This window comes from Elephantulus edwardii, unplaced genomic scaffold (assembly GCF_000299155.1).
Source record: "Elephantulus edwardii isolate Elephantulus edwardi_28Jun2011 unplaced genomic scaffold, EleEdw1.0 scaffold00340, whole genome shotgun sequence".
Taxonomy (NCBI): domain Eukaryota; kingdom Metazoa; phylum Chordata; class Mammalia; order Macroscelidea; family Macroscelididae; genus Elephantulus; species Elephantulus edwardii.
Genome location: NW_006400090.1, coordinates 112236 through 133623, shown reverse-complemented (window position 1 = coordinate 133623; position 21388 = coordinate 112236). Strand labels below are relative to the sequence as shown.

Genomic DNA, 21388 nt, shown 5'->3' with positions numbered 1-21388 from the left:
TTCCTCTTTTTGTCTTAAGGAAAACAGAATAGTGGTAATGAGGAGACAGACTCTGGTCTGGTGACTCTCGGATCTGCTTTTGGTTTTGCCAGAGGGGCCTTAATGTGATCTTCTTTAGCTCTAAAAATGACAATATCTTTAAAGGTGAGGGCTCAGGTGGGGGTGGGGGAAAGATAAAATCAGACACAAAGTTTGTCCTTTAAATATAGTCTCAGCCATTTTACTGCTGCTGTTGAATAACAGAGGGACTCCAAGCTCCCCCTCCAGCTGATTTTCAGAGGCTGTAAATTACACAAGTGGAGCAGCTGGTGGATTCTGCGTGCCTCCCTTTGAGTAGGCAGTCCAACTTTTCCCCAGTAGATTTGACTCATGGTCGCCCACATGTGCATCGTTTTTAAGCCGTGACCTTCCAGAAGCAGAACACCTGGCCTTACTTCCTAGACACTCCGGGTGGGTGTGAAATGCCAACCTTCTCGATAAGTAGGCCATCCATCCTCATATTTGCTGGTGGAGGGCACATCTGTCAGTGTTTCAGTAATTGTGCCACAGGCTACTGCTCTGTTATGTTGTGTTCACTTTTTCTAGAATTTTAAAACCTGGTCTTTCAAAAGTTAAGAATGCCTATATTTGTGTATTGGTGGACTCTGTATGTTACTTCAAAGTAAGTATTTGGTTGTATGGTTATTACTGAATGTGGAATTAATATGACACTGTCTTTTTCTTCTCTTAAGCACCATTATAACAGAGCTCTGGTGACACAGAAGCAAGAAGCTGTGCTGCAATCCCAAACGCACATAGTTTAAATCCACCTCATGTTCTCCTGGAGCAGGATAGGCATTCTCCTCCCTTGCAACTTACAGCCTCTGAAGACCCACGGGGGGGTCAGCTTTGGGTCGATTCTGCAGCACACAATAACAAGCACCATTATTGCTCATTACTATTAAAATACTGCATGGTTATAATCCTCAAAAAGTTCAATATCTAAGTAGGAAGAGGATATAAGGAAAGTATAAATATAGAAATATGAGGCTAAACAGAACATAAAATTAAAAACAGAAGGTTTATTTTGTTATGTGCCATTGGTTCGCCTGTGACTCATAGCTACCCTATGTACAATAACTCTGAATCCCATGCTCTCTTAAACCAGTCTCATCATCTATCTCTGAGAGACCTATTCCCATTTCTCCAGTCACTGAGTCAATCCATTTTATCCTGGGTCTTCCTCTCCTGCACTGTTCCTCACCTTTCCAAGCATGATATCCATTTCCAAGGACTGGTCACATGCCCAAAGTATGTGAGATGGAGCTTCAAAATCCTTGTCTCCAGCAAGATTCTTGGTTTCACCCACTCCAAGACAGATCTGTTTGTTCTTTTGGCAGTCCACAGTATGTTCAACATTTTTCTTCAGCACCACAGCTCAAAGGCATCGATTCTTCTTCAATCATCCTTAGTCATTATCTAGCTCTCTGATCCATAGCAAGTAATTGTGAAGACCATGGCCTGTATCAGGTGCACCTTAAGTCTCCAGAATGACACCATTGCTCTTCAGTACTCAGGAGAGGTCCCTGACAGCTGATTTTTCTCAATGTAGTTAGTCTTTTGATTTCCTGACTGTTGGTACCAAAAGTGTTAATTGTGGAACCAAGGAAAAACAAGCTGTTAATATCAATCTCTTATCTGTCTGTCATGAAGCTGACAATTGGCCCAGCAGTGAAAATCTTTGTTTTCTTGCCATTGAGCTTCAATCCATATTGAAGATTACAGTCCTTGACTTCCTGCAGCAAATGTCTCGTGTCTTCCTCAGTTTTAACAAGCAAAGTTGTGCCATCCACATAACACAAGTTGTTGATGAATCTTCTCCAACGCTGATGCCACATTCCTTCTCAGAAAGTCCAGCCTCACGAATGATCTGTTCGACACATATATTGAAAAGGTATGGGGATAGGATGCATCCTAATGCACACACTTCCTGATCCTGAACCATGCAGTGCTTCCCTGCTCTATTCTGACAACTACTTCCTGGTCCAAGTGTATTGTTGTTATGTGCCATCATGTTGCCTATCACTAATAGCGACCCTGTGTACAACAGCTCTGAAGCCTGCCTTGTCATGAGTTAGTATCACTGACTCCAACACACCTACCCCCATTGCCGCAGATACTGTGTCAATCCATTTCATCTTGGATCTTCCTCTCCTGTGCTGTCCTTGTCCCTCTGCCCTTCGAAGCAAGAAATCCTTCTCCAAAGACTGGTCACTCCTGGTCTCATGCCCCAAGTATGCGAGACAGAGCTTCAAAATCCTTGACTTTGAGATATAGCCAAGTGCAGACAGAGTTGAGCAAATAGGACAGAAATACACAACACTACTAGAGTAGTTGGAGACTTCAATACATCACTCTCAAGAAAAGATAGAACTATCAGAAAGAAACTCAACAAAGATGCTGAAGAATTAAACCACACAATAAACCAACTTGATCTCATGTCATCAGAACAGAGCAAGGAAACACTGCACAGTTCAAAATTGGGAAGGGCGTATGCCACGGATGCGTCCTGTCTCCATACCTTTTCAACCTGTATGCAGAACAGATTATCTGGGAGGCTGGGCTCTATGAAGAGAAATGTGGGGTCAAGATTGGTGGATGATCTATCAACAATCTGCGTTATGCAGATGACACAACCCTGCTTGCTGAAACTGAGGAGGACCTGAAGTGCTTGCTGCAGAGGGTCAAGGACTGCAGCCTCCAATATGGATTGAGGCTCAATGTCAAGAAGACAAAGATTCTCACCACTGGGCCAATTGGTAGCACCAGGATGGATGGTGAAGAGATTGAGATTGTTCACAGCTCCAGTTTGCTTGGCTCCACAGTCAACACTCTTGGCACTAGTAGCCAGGAAATTAAAAGACGTATTGCCATGGGAAAGTCTGTTGTTAGGGACCTCTCCAAAATACTGAAGAGCAATGGTGTCTCTCTGGAGACTAAGGTACGTCTGATACAGGCCATGGTCTTTGCTATCACTTGTTATGCATCAGAGATTTGAACAATGGCTAAGGAGGATAGAAGGAGAATTGATGCCTTTGAGCTGTGGTGCTGGAGAAGAGTATTGAGGGTACCATGGACTGCTAGAAAAACAAACAGATTCATCCTGGAAAGGGTTAAACCGGGCGGCTCCTTGGAGGCAAAGATTCTGAGACTTCATCTAACATACTTTGGACATGTTGTAAGGAGAGACCGGTCTTTGGAGAGGGACATCATGCTTGGCAGGGTGGAGGGACAGTGCAGGAGGGAAAGGCCCTCTATGAGGTGGATTGATTCAATGACAGGGGTAATCGGGATGGATGTATCTGAGACGCACAGGACAGAGCAAAGTTTAGGACTGTTGTACATGGGGTTGTTATGAGTCACAGCGACTCGATGGCACTTAACAACAACATGTATGAGATATGAGATAGTGTTGTTTCTTGTGAGTAGAGCTGAAGGAACACTAGCAAAGTGAAATGTAAATTTTGCAGAGGGCAAAAAGCTCTCTCAGGCTGATTGCACTGAGAAATTGTAAAGTCTCTGCTTTTATTAGGAGAAAATCAAAGATTTTAGTAAAACATGATCTGATAGGGTGGGTAAATGTTTAAACATATGGGACAAAGCATAGGCAACATGGAACAAAGCATAGATAAGCATAAAAAGTTCTCAAGAAAACATCTTTGTACTCATGAACAAGACCTTACTGCACTCTTAACAACCTTATCAAGAATATAAGAAAATAGTCTTTGTTTAACAGAGAACTTCCAGATCCCTTTCATGGTGGTACATGCTCCAGGAAGCTTTTAGTCCCATCTGTTCTTGGCATTTTTCACCTGCTTTCAGGCATTGTAGCCAAATCCTTTTGTATGTATTCCATGACCACTACTAACCCTAGTGAACTAGAATGACTCTACAGGATAGTTAGAAAAGCATCGGTTCCCCAGACTGTTTGTGTGGCTGTAGAGACAGGGCTCAAAAGGAGAAAGAAAAGCACATTTAGAATAGACTGAAACAAATGTTAAATGGAAAGAACTAGAGGAGCAGAGCCCACCTCTCTCCATCTCAGGCCGTGTGCTAGTGGCCTGACAGTGTGTATCTACTGCTACAGGCTCTACTGGGGGCAATGCTAAAGTAGTCACTGCCCTTGTTGACCTGTTTCTTGCCTTCTCTACAAGGGATGGATCATCCTGCTTTTGCAGGCCATTACTTTCTTTAGACAAATCAGCAGGTGATTTTGTCTTTAAAAATCTGTTTTGCTCCTTAATGCATTGACCTTGAATTGTCTTTTGTAGTCTGCTTTTTAAAAGTTGTTACCACATTTTTACATTCTTAGGAAAGGGAAATTGACTCTCTGGCCCTTAAGGAATGATAAACTTTCTCAAAGAGGGACCAAGACCAGGAAGACTAGAGATTTCAGGAAAGGTTTGTGAAGAAAGATGCTCCTGAGTTGGCTTTTAATAGACTCATAGGCAGTGTGAGTGAAGGGGACTTTAGATGAGCAAAGGCACAGACACAGTAGGAACCGACATGGTGAGAATGGGGTATGGATGGGGGCTGCTCCGGATTGAAGGGAGAGCTGCTCTGGGAATCCCTATTCCTAGAAAAGGTAATTAAGTAAATTAGCGGGGATTGTTAGAGTAAGGTCTGATTGTCAACTTCTTAAATCATGTGTTTACTATGCTAGCAGAGGTTTATCAGGAAATTAATAACGTATTATATAATGGAACAAAAAGTAAATAGAGGAAAACTATAATAAGCTACTCGTAAAGGAATTTGGCTGTGTTATTTTAACTGAACCTATTTAGATGATGCCTCACAGACTAGAAAAGAATAACACTAAGAAAATCTAATGAATCTACAGGATAATTTCTAGATTTTTCTGTATATTTCCTTCTTGGATGGGTAAGTCTTATGAGTTGTCATTTTTCTCTCCCATCATTTCAGCCAGCTAACAATGATATTAGTGACAGGATAAAATCAATAGTAAAATGAAAATGACTGGTGACTATGTCAAATCAACTGTCATAGTTTTGGGTTGAAGAAATATTGCTATCATCTACTTGTCCTTGTAAGCTAAACTTCTCAAAGACTCTAATGGCTTGTTATCTTGCTTTAGAGCCACCAAGATCTCCTGGGAGTGAGTTCTTTTAAAAGTCCTGGAATATCTTTTGTAATGAAAAATCTAAGTGTAACCCAGTCCACATGACTATTACAGGCTATTAGGTCAGAAAGTGGATTCTGATTCTATTATAAAGACAAGCTAGATCCAGAAAAATGTGAATTTATTGTTGTCCTTACCTCAATGAGACAAAAAACTATAATCAAAATCACCACTAAGACAGTCACAGATATTGCCAGGATGAGTTTCCTATTAATCCCATACTTTTGTACTCCCTTTGTGAGCTGAAATAAAGGAAGGAAAAAGAAATTAAGAACAAACAGATGGAAAAGAAAAAAAGCTAACTATTCCTTACCCAAACCCAATCTTTTTCTTATTAATTATTCTTTTTGTACATTTTTGTGATAAGTCTTTTGGAATAGTGGTAGTCTTCTTTAAATTAGCAAAGTGGGAGATGATTGTCTTAGCTCCTCACTTGGCTAAGAGGAGCTTAGGAACAGGAACATGCATACTCTATAGGCAAGTCCTAAACTCTGATGGAAAAGTCTGGGACCCATCTTTCTGGAGTTGTTCTCACCTCATCTTGTCCCTGCACTTCTGGCTCATTCGGGATGTCTGTGACCTTGCTGATGAAGTCTGTCTTCCGTTCTTCTGTGTCCCAGTCTGCCTTAGCCACCTTTAGATCTTGCTGCTCGCTGAGAAGCTTCAACAGGCGGCCTGTTCTGGAGAAGAGTTTGGCACAGGCCAACTGTACTTGGGGTTGGGAGTAGTCCATTTTCAATATTTGGGCAACATGGGAAAGGAGCATTCTCACATCTTTGTTGGGGATGAGGGGCTGTAGCTGTTGATTGAGATGACTTTTAAATCTGTCACTTGCAGACAAGAGCATTGGGATAGTGGAGCTTTCAGGTTTGGAGGGTAATTTAGTGTTATGATATTTCCCTCGTGTTTTATCAATTTGTTTAATAGTGACCGGTGGCTCTTCTATCATCAGAGCAAAATCAGCAGGGGAAGGCTTCCTGGGGACAGAGCTTTCAGGAAAAGTGTCAGATAGTACATTGTTTCCTCCAGAAGTTTCAGAATTGACAAATAACCCAGGAGGAAGATTTTCTGGAGAATTCAGATCTCCTGCAGACAAAAAATCCTCTCGTGGAGCGATATCTATGAGGTTCTTCACTGCAGAGAAAGGAGCTCTGTTTCCAATCATCAGCTCCTGGAGGGAATCTGCCTTTCTGAATTTTTGCTTTGGTTTCATCTTTAGCCTTCTGCGAATTAGACGAGAATGAGATTTATGGAAGATGTATGTTTTGGGGGGATATCCCATTGATTGAGGAGCCTTCATATTTCTAACTTTTGCATTTGCATCTTCTAAAACATAAATGGTGTTGGCCAAATCTTCCCCAGGGTTTCCAACCTTAGCTTGGCCTTTGGAATGAGGAGAGGTGAAAGACCTGCTCATTTCATCCTTGCTGAATGAAAATTCCTTGTCCAAGAAGATCCCCTCTACCTTCCGTGGCTCCCGCACTTTGTGCAGTTCACTGTGAGGCAGCTCACTGGGAGCTGTTCTCATGGGCATCATTGCTTTGGAGGTGCTCTCCATTAATAGCCAGGATCTCTGCTTCCTCATAATGCTCTGACCTTCCATCTCATTGAGGTGTCTCTTCTGCATGCCCTCTGAGGTCTTCGGGATTTTCTTTACTTTGAGCTTTTTCCTAAGCTCTGTTTGCTGGATCTTTTCTAAGTGATTATTCCAGCTCTTAGAACGTCTTAACTTATTTTTACCTAGTTTAGCCCCTAAAACATTGGTTTCCATAAGCATAGCATTTTTTGCTTTCTTTTTAATTTCACCCATTTTTTCTTGAATTTTTAACAAATTTTCCAAAAAATAGAGATCCTGCAATTTGTAAAGTGCTTTGTTGAGAGCAGGCATAACAGATAATTCTTCATTGTCATTCTTCAAATCAGTTGAGACCTTATTTCTATTTGTTATATTAGTTAAAAGCAGTTTAATGTATGGTAATAATGTCGATTCTGTATTTTCAAGATTTCTGTCTAAGAAATAAGGCAACATGTAGTTTAGTGCATAGATGACATCACTTTTGTCATGAACATCTAGTGGTTCCTTTCGCATAGTTGACAATGTGACACCGCTTCCACTGGAGGTTGTTTTTTCTGGCTCAATAGTCAGCTCAGTGCTGTTACTCTTCTTCCGCACTTGCAGTGCCTTCATGAATGTTCCTGCTTGAGCCATTAGAGATGCTTCTTCACCTGCCAAAACAGAAGAGACTGTGTTTGATAATGAAAGACTGATGGGACAGCTTTTTGTTAATGCTTAGCTGTATATCCTAGATGAGAAAATTAAGTCAGCAACCCTTCACGTGCCATTTAGAGAAGAGAAAAAGAAACTCTAGCATAAGTTATAACTAGCAACAACAGTGTTCGAGTACGAATGTGTTCACTATGCCCAACTTGACTGCTTTGAAAAAGTCGCTACTTTCTTAACACACTCCACAATGTGAAGTACAGGTATGTCCTAGTAGTTAAAGAGTGCACTGAAAACCCAAAGGCATGCAAGTTCTAATCCATTTTCTGCTCCAAGGAAGAAAGATGAGCTATATCCTGCTGGTCATTTTAAAGCTTCTGAAATCCTTTTTAAGGATCATTTATAAGGTAGTTCTGACGGAAAGGCACATAACAACAATGTATTTAGGATGATATAGTCTTAATGGAGAGTGGTTAAATGCTGAGTTACTAAAGACTAAAAGCTTAGCAATTGAAAACACCTGCCCCTTCATAAGAGTAATATGTGGAAAAATACTTCCTTATAGATTTATATCTTTCCTATAACTAGTGCTTTTATTTCTAAAAATTAAAATAAAATAAAAATTACCTATTTGGAAACTCTGTGTTGCAGTCCATGAGTATTGTATATAAACTTTTGTTAACACATTCTGTAATGTTGCAAGGTGAGACCAGTCCTTGGAGAGGGACATCATGATTGGGAGGGTAGAGGGACAGTGCAAGAGAGGAAGACCTTCAATGAGATGGATTGACTCAGTGACTGGGGTAATGGGGGTAGGTATGTGAGAGACAATAAGATGGGCACAGGATAGAGCAGGGTTTAGGTTTATTGTACAAAGGGTCACTATAATCACAGGCAACTCAATGACACGTAACAATGATAGCTGGGCAGTATTCAGTTATTGGTGGTTGTTGTTGGGTGCCGTGAAGTTGAATCATATGAATCATAGCAATCTTATTAAAAAGAGATATATCCTATCCTATCCTATCCTATCCTATCCTATCCTATCCTATCCTATCCTATCCTATCCAACAGATCTATTACCCTGTCTTATCCTGGTCCAACCTCACAATCTGTGACATGCTTGAGCCCATTGCTGTAGTCACTGTACTGTATCAGTCAAAATGATTAAGGGCCTTCCTCTCTTGTGCCGTCCCTCCACTTTTCTGAGCATGTTGTCCGTTAAGAATCAGCCTGTCTTAGCAGCATCCCCAAAGTATGGGAGACAAAGCTTCATCATCCTTGCTTCCAAGGAGTAATCTAGCTTCACTTTCTCCAACACACATCTGTTTGTTCTCTTGGAAGACCATGGAATATTCAGTACTCTCCCCCAACACCACAACTCAAAGGCATCAATCAGCATACTGATTGGGTTTGTATGGGCAGAGGATACAACCTTGACTCATGGCTTTCTTAATTTTAAGCCATGCAGTTTTCCCTTACTTTTATGTAGCAACAATAGCTTTTGGTTTAGGTACAGTTTTTGCACGAGCACAATTTCCATTCTTCTCAATGTAAGCCATGTTGTTGTTGTTATGTGCTGGTGAGTTGCCTGCAACTCATAGTGATCCTGTGTACCAAAGCTCTGAATTCTGGCCTATCATGAGCCAATCTCATTGTCTCTGTCATACCTACCCCCATTACCCCTGTCAGTCAATTCAATGTAAGCCATTTTCCTTTACTTACTTAGCATCTCTATTTCTTTCTGGTTACCTTAAGTTTATAAACTTAACATCATACACTAAAAACAAAGTTATCTCTTAAAACTGTGTTTAGCTTCTTCAATATGTAAAAATTCTGTACTAAATCAATGAAATTTCCTTTTATTGCCCATTTCAACTTTCTATCTATATTTCCTACAACCTGTATTATTATTATTATTATTATTAATTATTTTGTATTCAGGTGGCTCTTTGATGTCACTATCCTCAATTCCTGACTCATGTGGGTTTCCTTCTAGAAGACTCCTTTTAATAGTTATTGTAGAACAGATCTGATAGTCCCTTAATTTCTGTTTTTCTGAGAACTCTTAATTTTACCCTCATATTTGAATGACAGTTCTGCTGGGTATATTATCTTTTCAAGACTTTGTATATGTTACCCAATTGCCTTTTTGCCTGCATAATTAAGAGAGAAAATCAGTACGTATTCATACTGAGATCCCTTTGTATATATTTTGCTCTTTTTGAGCTGCTCTCAAAATTCTTTAGATTTCATTTTAGAAAGCTTAATACTGTATCATGGTGTATTTCTCTTGGAAATGAATCAAGATAGGATTTGTTAAGCTTCTTCAATTTAAATCTTGTCTTTTAAAATATCTGGAAAGTTTTCTGTCATTATTTCTCCATTTTCCCCCCTGGAATTTCCCTCATTCCTTTTGGAACTCCCCTTATGTGCATATTGTTTCTCTTGATGGGGGAGTCCTGCAAAACCATCATGTCATGTTCAGTTTTCTTTTTTTCCTTAACATTTGTTCTTTAAAATGTGTAACCTAAATTTTGTCTTCTATTTCACCGACTCTTTCTTCCATTGCTTCGAATATTTGTAGGTTCTTCCATGGGGTATTTTATTTCTGCTTTTTTTATCATAAAGTTCTGGAATTTCTCACTGATTTTTTACATAAGGTTTCCACCTCTTTAATTAATTTTGCATTTTGGTCTTGCATTGTTTTCCTCAGTTGTTCTACAACATTTTTCTAAATTCTCTTTTCTTTTGTAGAGAAAATTTAATACTAGTTTTTTATATCATTCTTGGGAATTTCATAGTAACATATGCCTGAAATATTGGCTTTGTTTTTCATAGGAGAATAAATGGAACACATCCACTGTCAAGATGATTCCCAAACCTCCATATCTTCTATAGTCCCTTCTGGAAGTTTCTTTTCATCTTTTATCTTAAGTAAAGTTGGTAAGCTCTCAGTCAATCCCAATTCTCCACTGCTGCTAGAGGAAGTTATAAAGTCAGCACTACTAACTGATGGCTTCACTTGATCTCTGCTGCCCCTTAATGGTATAGACTTGGAGAAACTAGATGGCTGGACACACTGGAGAAACCCTGGTTACTGTAGCTCTACATGCCTGCTACTACATAAGGGCTGGTGATGTGGTTGCCTCCATCTTCTGCCTGCACTCCTGGCATGAGGATGTTCATTCCAGCATTGATCTCCAAAGCAGCACTGGCATTGAAGGAAGAATTGAAAAATGGCTGTTGTGGCAGTTTGCTACTGAGCAACCTTTCCTCTGCACACTGAAGAAAATTCCAAAGCAACTACCATTGCTTCTTGATCATATGATAGTTCCTGAAATATTTCCATATCAACCACTTTTTGATAGAGTAATTCTGTGTATTTGCTCCATCTTCTTTCGATGTCTCCTGGATCAGTCAAGATTTTTCCCATAGTATCTCTCAGTATTGTAACTCAAGTTTTGAATTTGTTTTTCAGTTCTTTCAGCTTGAGAAATGCCAAGCGAATGTTTTTCTTTTTATTCTCCAATTCTACATCTGCATAGCCTCATATAATAGTTTGCTTTGTTTTCACTGGTTGTTCTTTAAAAACTTCTGTTCAGCTCTTTTACTTCAACATTTCTTTCCTTGGCTTTGGCTTTCTGATGCTCTAGTGTATTTTCAGGGTATCTTCTGACATTCATTTTGGTTTTGTCTTTCTCTGTCTTTACAGTAACCTTTTTGCTTTCTTCATGGATGATATCCTTGATGTCATCCCACAGCTCATTTTATTTTCAATCATTAGTGTTCAATGGTTCAAATAATCCTTAAGATGATTTATAAATACTGGTGGAATTGACTCAAGATCACATTTTGAATCATCCAGTTAGTATATTCACAGAATTAGACTGTACAAAGTTCTGGAGTTGGAGAATAAAAAGGCAAGACTTTAGTGAGCATTTCTCAAGTTGAAATAACTAAGGAAACAATTCAATTGCAGAGAGGCTCTGGAAAAAATCTTGAGATGAAAAGATGGTGGAGAGACTGTACAATCACTGTATCAAAAAATAATTGGCTGACACTATTCTGATGGCATAGGGTGTGCAGTCCCACAAGTATTTGTTTAAATCCACAAGCTCTACAAGAGTAGTCCATCTCCTCTCATGTAATTTACTGCCTCTTAAGACCCACTGGAGAATCAGCTATGAGTTGGCTTCAACTTGATAGCAAACAACAACAACAACAACAAAAAGTCAATGGTGATCAGAAAAGATTTCAAGCTCCACTAAAGGCATTGACAAAAAAAAAAAAAGAATTCCCAAGGAATCAATGGGATACCAAATGCCATGTTTTAACTAACAGTTGTAGGCCTGGACATGCTCATGAGTGTGTGCCAGAAAATTTGGAAGATAGCTTCCTGGCCAACTGACTGGAACAGATCCATGTTGGTTCTCACTCCCAAGAAAGGGAACAGTATTTTAACAGAGAACTATGAGAAGTTCAAGCTGTATTTGGAAGAGGCCATGGCACCAGGAATATCATTGTTGATATCAGACAGATATTGGTTAAAAGTAGAAAATACCATAAAAATACATATAAAATATATGTATTTTATAAATGATGCAAAAGCATTTGACTGCGTATCACAAGAAAGTATGACTAACACTGAGAAGAATGGGAATTTTAGTACTTAATTATGCTTATATGAAATCTATACCTAGACCAAGAAGCTGCTGTCTAGACAGAGCAAGGTGGCACTGCAGTTTAAAATTCAAGAAAGGTGAGCATCAGGGATAATTATTTCTCCATACTTATTCAATCTGTATTTGAGCAAATCATTCAAGAAGCTTTTACGAAGAATGTGGATCAGGATTTAAAGCAGACTCATCAACAACCTACACTAAGTAGATGACACAGCCTTAATTTCTGAAAGCAAGGAGGACTTGAAGCATTTGCTGCAGAAAATCAAAGACTAAAACCTTCAGTATGGCTTCCATCTGAACATCAAGAAAACAAAAATCTTCACTACTGGGCCAATCCCTTGGGCCTGGAGTTAATTGTGTTTGGCATGAACATTCTTCTAAGTGTTACAGCACTGGTCTGTCAATTTGCTCTACTGAAGTAACTTGGTATTGCTGTGATACTGAATGTTGTGTCACTATTGTGTCAAATGCCATAATGGTTACTTATGGTGGACAGTGTTTGGTGGAGCCCCTAAATTAAGATAGGCTTGGAAGCAGAAGTGGCATCCACTTCCTAAAGAGTATGCTTCTGGAAACTCTATGAACTTACAGAATGACAATAGTTATAGAAGAGGGTTCAGATCCTTTGTTTATAGGGTTGACTTGATGGCATGTAACAACAACAGCTAGGTGAATAGGCAACTTCATGGTAGATGAGAAGAGACTGAAATTGTCAACAATTTCATCTACTTGAATTCATAATCAATCCACTTGGTCCCAGTAGTGAAGACATCAGAAGATGTATGGCATTGGGAATATTGCCCCTCAGGGACCTCTGTAAAGTCTTGAAGAACAATGACGTCAGTTTAAGAGCAATGATGCCAGTTTAAAGACTGAAGTGCACCTGATTTGCATGATGGTCTTTCCAGTGACCTGGACAATGAATAAGGATGGCATAAGAAGAATACAGCTCTTCCAGTCAGCAGGTCGGGTAGCTATCTTCCAAATTTTCTGGCACATACCCATGAGCATGTCCAGGGCTGCATCCACTAGTTGAAGCATGTCAGTTGGTATCTTGTTGATTCTCAGGGCATTATTTTTTAGCCAATACCTTTGAACTGTAAGTTGGAGAAGAGTGGTGAGTATTTCATGAACTGCCAATAGAACAAACAGATATGTCTTGAAGAAAGTACAGCCAGTGTGCTCCTTGGAGGTAAGGATAGTGGAGCTTTATCTCACATACTTGGGGCATGTTTTTAGGAGGGGCTATTCCTTGGAAAGCAACAACATCTTGGAAAGGAGGAAAGACAAAGATCCTCAACAAGATGAATTGACACAGTAATTGAAGCTGTGGGCTCAAATATATCAGAGTTGAGGATAGCATAGTATATGACATGTCTCAGATCTCATCTGGTTCTCTATGAGTGATACTCAACTTGATGGCATCTAATTTGTGATGGGATTTTTAATTATCCTATATGGAAGGTTCAAAAAAATCTATGGGATAATATGGTATCTGGATAATCATTATTTGAAATTATATACTACAGAATGGAATAAGCAACTTTTGCCAGAGGTCTACTTGTCTTCCTTTCATTTCATATCTAATATTTCTCCCTCAAGGAACTAACTAGTAAGAGCCTCTGAATGCACATAAGTCAAATGCACCATGGTGTAGTTGTGGTCTCCTCCAGAAGAATGGAAAATCTTGTGAGTGGTGGTGAGGGTCGATAGAAGAGTCTGAGATTATAGTATAGGAGGAGCATGGGCTTCTGGAGAGCTCAGCGTTGGGGAAGGTAACAAGGGCAGCAGGCTGTGGCACTCAACACTGCTGCTCTTACTTTCCTTCAACTATACAAGGATTTTAAAAACGTCTTTTCTGGCGACCTCTAGGGAAGTAGAGAATAACAGAAATGATTTCACAAGGAAGCAATGTGTGTACATTTAAGTAGCAAAGCATTATTATTGTTCCATATCACTGCTAGAAATCCATATTCCGGTTCTCTTGATGTGAAAGTGTCACATCATGGAATTAATGAAGTTAGTGCAAATAAACTTTACACATAGAAAAAGCATCAAAAATATATGGGTTTCTTAGAAGTAAAAAAAGCCTTAAGATTCAGAACATGTTCAGAGTTGGACAGTTTAAGAACGGGAGAGTCTTACCACCTATTAGGAAAGCTGGACAGCAGCAGCATCTGTTTTGTAAACCTGAGGCTACACATCAAATTTATCAAGCATTATCACTGTTACTCCTTTATGAAATTAAAAACCCAAACTACCATTAATCATTGGGTTGTTCAATTTAATGGGTGGAGGGGGTGAGTGAAATTGAAAGAATTTGTTCAAATTTGTATTTGAATTTTGTAAATAAACTAGTAGAAAAATTAAAGGAAACCCCAAAAACAAAAACTAAAAAACACAAAAACACAAACAAACCAGATCAACAAACAAAAGTAGATCTATAGCTGTCCTAGCAGAGAGGGAACTCAGGAGATAATAGAGTACTTATGAAATCAGTTTACAAAACTATAATACATTGCAAAAAAAAAATTCTCATTTGATGGGTAAAGCCCAAGCAGAGAGCATACTCTGCAATATTCCTTATATCCTTTCATTTCTTTCTCTTGTTCTTTATATACTAGGATTCATTACAATATTAGTTGACTCATCAAACTGAGACTCCAACTTTCAGCAAGGAGCAGTTCTTACATCCAGTTCTAGTGGTAATCTGAATGAAATCAGGGATAAAAAGAAACAGTTTGCTTGTTGGTTTAAAATTTATCATGAAACAGTTGGGACTCTCTGCAGTACCTGATGTTTTGTAAACATCTTGACTGTTTTACACACAACTTCAATGGTGCTTTTAAACTGGCAAAGGCAGCAGGTCAGACGACTAGGTAAAATCCTGTCAATGGAAACAAAGACAATTACTGTAATGGTAAAAGTGTTACTTGATTAGTAAAAGCAGGCCAAGCCACAGACCTAAGAATCACTTTTTATTTATTTCTTTTTAATTTTGGTGAAAATACATGGAGAGGAACAAGCGCTCATTTGACAATGTCTCCATGTGTAACTCAGTAATATCAGGTGCAGTTTTCACCATTCTTGTTGTCTCTACCCATCTACCAACTTTGTTTCACCAGCATTACTTAGATTTACTGTGTCCTAAACCTTTCATCTGATTTACAATTACAGTTATCAATTTGATCTCAGCTACACAATCTTTTAAAAGGCTGCAATGTTTATGGTGAGCAGTCTTTACTAATTTAGCCAAACTGTTGTTTAATTTAAAAATTGCTTCAGGGAATAATTTTGGTTTCTGGTTTGGAGATTTTTCTTGGAGTGATATATTTGAGGATTGCATTAATCTCAATAGGTTAAGTCTGGATTCTGTAAGAGTTTGAAATTCTGTTCGACAATTTATGTTCTTTTGATCAGAAATCACCTCCTAACTCCTTGATCAAATCATCCTGGGATGGTTATGGAGGCAGTTGTACATAAAGGCAGTTATATAAGCATTTCAATTCCAGGAAGAAATTTTGGGGACATATGGCTTGGCCAGTTGCGTGGTCTCAGTTGGTCAATTTCTTCTCTTGAATATTGCAAAAAATTCAAGAACAATGGGCACAGCAAGCATATGAACAGACACTTCACCAAAGAAGACATTCAGATGGCCAATAAGCACATGAAGAAATGTTCAAAATCCCTAGCTCTAAAAGAGATGCAAATCAAAACAACTATGAGGTATCATCTCACCCCAGTAACAATAGCAAAATTTAACAGAACAGCAAGCAACAAATGCTGGCGAGGATGTGGAGAAAATGGAACCCTTATTCACTGTTGGTGGGAGTGTAAAATGGTGCAACCACAGTGGAAAGTGGTGTGGCACTTTCTCAAAAGTTGCAAATAGGGATACCATTTGACCCAGCAATTCCAATACTTGGAATATACCCTAAAGAGACCATAACTGACATCCAATCAGATATGCACACCCATGTTCATTGTGGCTTTGTTAACAATAGCAAGGAGTTGGACACAACCTAAGTGCCCATCAATAAACAAATGGATAGAGAAGCTGTGGTATATTCACACAATGGAATACTACGCTGCATTGAAAAACAAGGAACTCATGCAATATTATTCAAAATGGGTGACCCTCGAGGACATTATGCTGAGTAAAATATCTCAGTCACAAAAGGACAAATACTGCATGGTGCCACTGTTGTAGAAAGTGACTGACATCAGGGTTGGGGTAAGACTGAGAAAAACTGGATACTTTATGCATACTGAATCGAAACAGATGAGGGAGAGAACAGTTTAAAAGTGATATATGATAGCATATTATGATAATCACAGGAATCCAGAATTAAGATTGTATTTGGGGTGTGGGGGGCAGGGGCGGGGTCGGGGGATTGTATATCCACAAAGAAGTTTATCTTTTGCTTTTCAAAGAGAAGAGCAAACTGGGGGGAGGGGAGAAAAGAAAAAAAGTGTAGCAATGAATGAATGAAAAAAAATTCAAGAACAACAGAAACATACGGATGGCAGTAATTAATATTTCATATCAGTATTTCATATGCCTTAAATAAAGTCATGGGACAAAGAATTGGGTGACAGTGATCTGTAGTATAATTCAAAAGCATCTCCTCTCAAAATAATTTATTGAGGAATTCTAATAATGAACTCAAAGATGGTATTTGATTTATCTGCTCTTTTTCTGAGCTTGCTGTCACATGGTTAAAGAGAATGATAGCACTTTTCACTATCTACTAATGGTCATAAAAAGAGAAGATAGAGTTCTACTACCTTGGATAGATTAAGTGAGAAAGTTGGTTGAGTATGAGAACTTTTACTATCTGGAGGGGGATAGCATCTGGCCAACAAGAAAGGGTGTACTCTGTTGGATACTATGGGAGGTTGAGGAATGACTAAAGGATTTGACGTGAGCGTCAAGGAAGTGACCTGTCAAAAGTAGCTGGAGCAAGGTGCTTCCTCTACCCTCAGTGGCCCAGCACAAGGTCCCTAGCCCCTTCCTCCATATGGCTGAAGCCAGGGCCACTTGTGGGTGGAGATCCTAGGACCCAGAGCAGCTCAGAGATGTAGAATAATAATTAGCTCTTCAAGTCTGCAATAAAAAGTGGCCTCCAATAAAAGTACATTGCAAAAAAAAAAAAAATGGGAAAGAAACAGAATGGGAAGAATGAAAAAGTTCAAGAGGCAGAAGTGGAATTTTTGGTAGAAAAAGTGCTGGACCAATGTGTAGTGGATGGGAAGGTAGAATATTTCCTCAAGTGGAAGAGATTTGCAGATGCTGACAATACTTGGGAACCTGAAGTACATCAAGATTGCTCAGAATTGATTGAAACATTTCTGAATTCTCAAAAAGCTAGTAAAGAAAAAGATGGTACAAAAGGGAAATAGTTAACTGATCGTGAATCTGATGATAACAAGTCAAAGAAAAGAGATGCTGCTTTGTTAGAGGTCTTGATCTTGAATAAGTAATTGGTGCCACAGACAGCAGTGGAGAATTAATGTTTCTCATGAAGTGGAAAGATTCAGATGAAGCTGACTTAGTGCTGGCTAAGAAGAAGAAATTATGAAATGTCCTCAAATTATAATTGCGTTTTATGAAGAGAGACTAACTTGGCATTCTTGTTCAGAAAATGAAGCTCAATAATTGTTTGCATTACTTTCTCTATATATATTTACTTATGTACATAATGTTTGGGCCTTTGTTTTTTATGTGCTACTGAGAATAACTACATTCTAAAGGATATTAAGTTTGATATGTTTGTTTTGAAGTAGTGTTGGGGGAGTTATTTGGGATTTTTTCTGGTTGGTTTTTTTGTTGCATCAATAGGTTATTTTGAACAAATAAAGCTTCCCGTAGTTGCTTCATTTGTCAGAAAAGTATATTTCATGATATATAATTTCCTCTGCATTACACTAGAGAACAGCTTTTCTAAATATTAGTATTTTTTTTCTCATAATCATTACTGAATCAGAACTTGGGTTTAACTTGTAATATATGCCTATGGACCATTCTGGGGTTTTGTTTTATTTGGTTTTGTGTGTGTATACATAAGTACATTTGTAAATTTTCTTTTCTTTTTCTTTCATCAAAAATATTCTAAACAAAAATAGCATTTCACAAGCATGAGTAAGTTGATGTTTCAGGGTTATAATCATTCTGCTTGACTAAAGGTATAGATCAAGTTAAATGGGGAAAAAAATCTAAAACTATGTATTTTCAAATCATATAAATGATTTGATAAGTTATACTGTCTATAGCACCTGTATCAAAATCTCTGTCTGTAAAGTCATATATAAATAAAATGCCTTCTTTGCAAAATTTCCTGATAGAAAAATTTTTATCACTGCTAAAAACCCCACCAGGAGAGAAAAACTTTGCAAAACAGGTGTGCTTTAACAAGCCAAGCAAAGTTAAATGGGCTTTGTTTCTTTTGGAGAGCTCTCCTTTTATGGAAAGTCTAGGTACTTGTGCCATATTGACTAAAAGGTCTTAATTCATGGAATGTTTGAAACTTTACTGGTAAAAACCTAATAAGATGATTAGAGATGTTGCAGTTTGCTGGCAATATGGGTGAACAACCTTGTAATCTAAGCTAAAGACCCACATGATTTGCCTATTTATTAAGGTGTGAGTTGAATTTTCTCAGTATTTGGGTTACTGGTTCACCTGAAGTCAGGAAAAACAGCTTGGTAGTAATCAGAATGTTAATCCAAGTGTATATTGTTTGATTATATGTGAGGAACAGCACAAGAGAGGAAGATGCTTGATGAGATGGACTGATTCAGTGACTGGGGTAACTGGGGTGTCAGACACAATAAGATTGGCACAGGATAGAACAGGGTTTAGGGCTGTTATGAGTCGCAGGCAACTCGACGGCAGATATTAACAACAACAATTAGACTTCAATAAAATGACTTTAAAGATTAAATCTATGTGTTCAACAAAAACTTTTCCCAACAGGGTGAAAAGAAGCATTTGGTAATAATACCATCTCAGGCAAGAGTCTTATAACAAAAGTTTACAGACTATTCATTGGCTTCCATAAGAAAAAGACTGATAACCCAATTACAAATTGGGCAAAAGACATGGAAAGAATTTTCACAGAAGATATTCAAATGGCAAACAGACCTGAAGAAATGCTCAAAATCACTGGCAATAAGAGAGAGGCAAATCAAAACCACAATGAGGCACTATCTCACTCCAGTAACCAGGGCAAAGTTTAACAGGGCAGAAAGTAATAAATGTTGGAGAGGATGTGGTGGGAAAGGAAGTCTTGTACATTTTTGTGGGATTGAAAATGGTACAACTATTCTGGAAGGCATTTTGGCACTTCCTCAAAAAAAGCTGAACATAGAAATTCCATATGACCCAGCTATTCCACTGCTTGGAATATACCCTGAGAAAATAATAACTGAGGCACAAACAGAGACTTGTACACCAATGTTCATAGCAGCATTATTCACCATTGCCAAGAACATGGAAACTGCCCAAATGTCCAACCACAAACGAATAGATTGAGAAATGATGGCATATTTACACAATGGAATACTATGCAGCATGCAGGAGCAATGAATTTGTAAATTATTATCTAACTTGGGAGGGCCTGGAGAACATTATGTTGAGAGAATTAACTGAGTCCAACAAGGATAAATATTGTATAAAACCATTATTGTAGAATGAGTATAAGGATCCAAGAGGAGAGGGAGAGGTTGGAAGCAGAGGGATGAGGATGTGCAGGGGGAGGTGTAATATTAATCATGGGGTTGTATAATTTATTGGGTAGGAGGATGAGGGAAAGTGAAAGTATTTGTTCTTGAAAACAATGTATTTGAATTTTGTAAACTTGTAGAAAATTTTTTAAAAAGAAAATAAAAGTATTAAAATTTTTTTTAAATCCCTCCCTTAAATGAAAACAAATCTAAGACAAAAGAGACTTACAGTTTTTGCAATTGAAGCGTCATTGAGAGGATGTTCTCAACTGTCTTGAGGGACACTTGTGTTGCTCCCAAGTCTCTGAAGGAGAAAGCCCACATGTCCATGATATGAACATGATATGAACATAAAACTTCTCAACTTTAAAGGTACTTAATAACAGATAACTACTTCAATTTTGGGTTTTCTGTAAAATAAGCCAGACTAAATGATTTGCATAGATGTAGTTCTAGAACATACATATTGAAGAAATGGAACATTATTTACAGTAACTGAAGAAATGGAACATTATTTGCAGCAACTGAAGAAATGGAACATTATTTGCAGTAACACATTAAAGACATCTGCTCAGAAAGGTAGAATTTATAGTCTTTTACCATTAACACATTTAAACTTTAATGTGGCATTAAAGTCTTCTGATTTTTAGCTATTTTTTGGTAGGGAGACCTTTATCTCTTCTTTTCTTAAAAAAAATAAATTCTATTTCTACATTTATCTGTAAGTATTATATCCCTGTATTCTTCAACATTGCTCTGCTTCTGTTATGCCCAATTCCATCCTTTCTTAATCTATTTCTTTGTTGATAACTTTATTTAATAACCAAACTAATATTATGACTTTTTGCCCTAAACACAAAATACTTAATATTTGAGAAATGTGAAAATGAAGAATCATCTCATTTCAAGACTCATAAGATATTTGCAATACTTACAAATAACTTAATGCTGGCATATTATAAAGATATGGATCTTCAATAGTTGTTAGAGGATTACGATTGAGAATTCTAAAGGAAGAGCAATACAATTAAAATTATTTTCATTATCAATTATTCTGTGAATGTTGATATTCATTTGTAGGTGTTGGGGGCAGAGTGTATGGAACTTGTAGGTAAAAAAAACCAAACCACTATTTTCTGCCTTTAGTTAGAAATCATCCTTGAAGTACTCAAATCTCCAGAAAATAGATAAGAGAAAGCACTGAATACTATAGAAAAAGTATCAGCAGAAATCTGAAACCTCATTAAGTTAGAAAACCCTTGAAGTGACTTGCTGTGAGGAAGGAAGCCTTTGCTTCAAAGGAAACACTATTTTTAGTGTGCTCCAAAATCCAAGTCATTTCATTTCAGTCTCTACAACTTCAGGTAATTTCATGGCCAATTCACTCAGCCTTTTTTAAAAATAAAAAAGGACTAATTCTTTGGCTGTGGAATAGAACCGGAAAGGGCTAAATTTAAGGCAGAGAACTTGAGAAGGCCAGCCTGCATTCTTTATTATTATTATTATTCATTTCAATGAACATCTACAGAGATTTTGGAATTCCAGTCAATTCATTGCTGCACTTTTCTCCCCACCCCC

At 38.1% G+C, this 21388-nt stretch overlaps 1 protein-coding gene and 1 pseudogene across 1 annotated transcript in view; one reads left to right on the top strand and one right to left on the bottom strand.

Moving 5' to 3' along the window:
* The window catches only part of LOC102852216 (leucine-rich repeat-containing protein 37A3-like), a 137713-nt gene that overhangs the window by 6313 nt on the left and 110012 nt on the right, over positions 1-21388 (bottom strand). The window contains exons 9-15 of the mRNA XM_006901698.1: positions 20746-20817; positions 20040-20114; positions 14879-14972; positions 10517-10685; positions 7235-7405; positions 5715-6931; positions 5317-5421 (exon numbers count right to left, since the gene is read on the bottom strand). Of these exons, the coding sequence (XP_006901760.1) occupies positions 5317-5421; positions 5715-6931; positions 7235-7405; positions 10517-10685; positions 14879-14972; positions 20040-20114; positions 20746-20817 (1903 nt within the window). The remainder of the gene's footprint in view (positions 1-5316; positions 5422-5714; positions 6932-7234; positions 7406-10516; positions 10686-14878; positions 14973-20039; positions 20115-20745; positions 20818-21388) is intronic.
* LOC102855607 lies at positions 17211-17744 on the top strand (annotated as a pseudogene).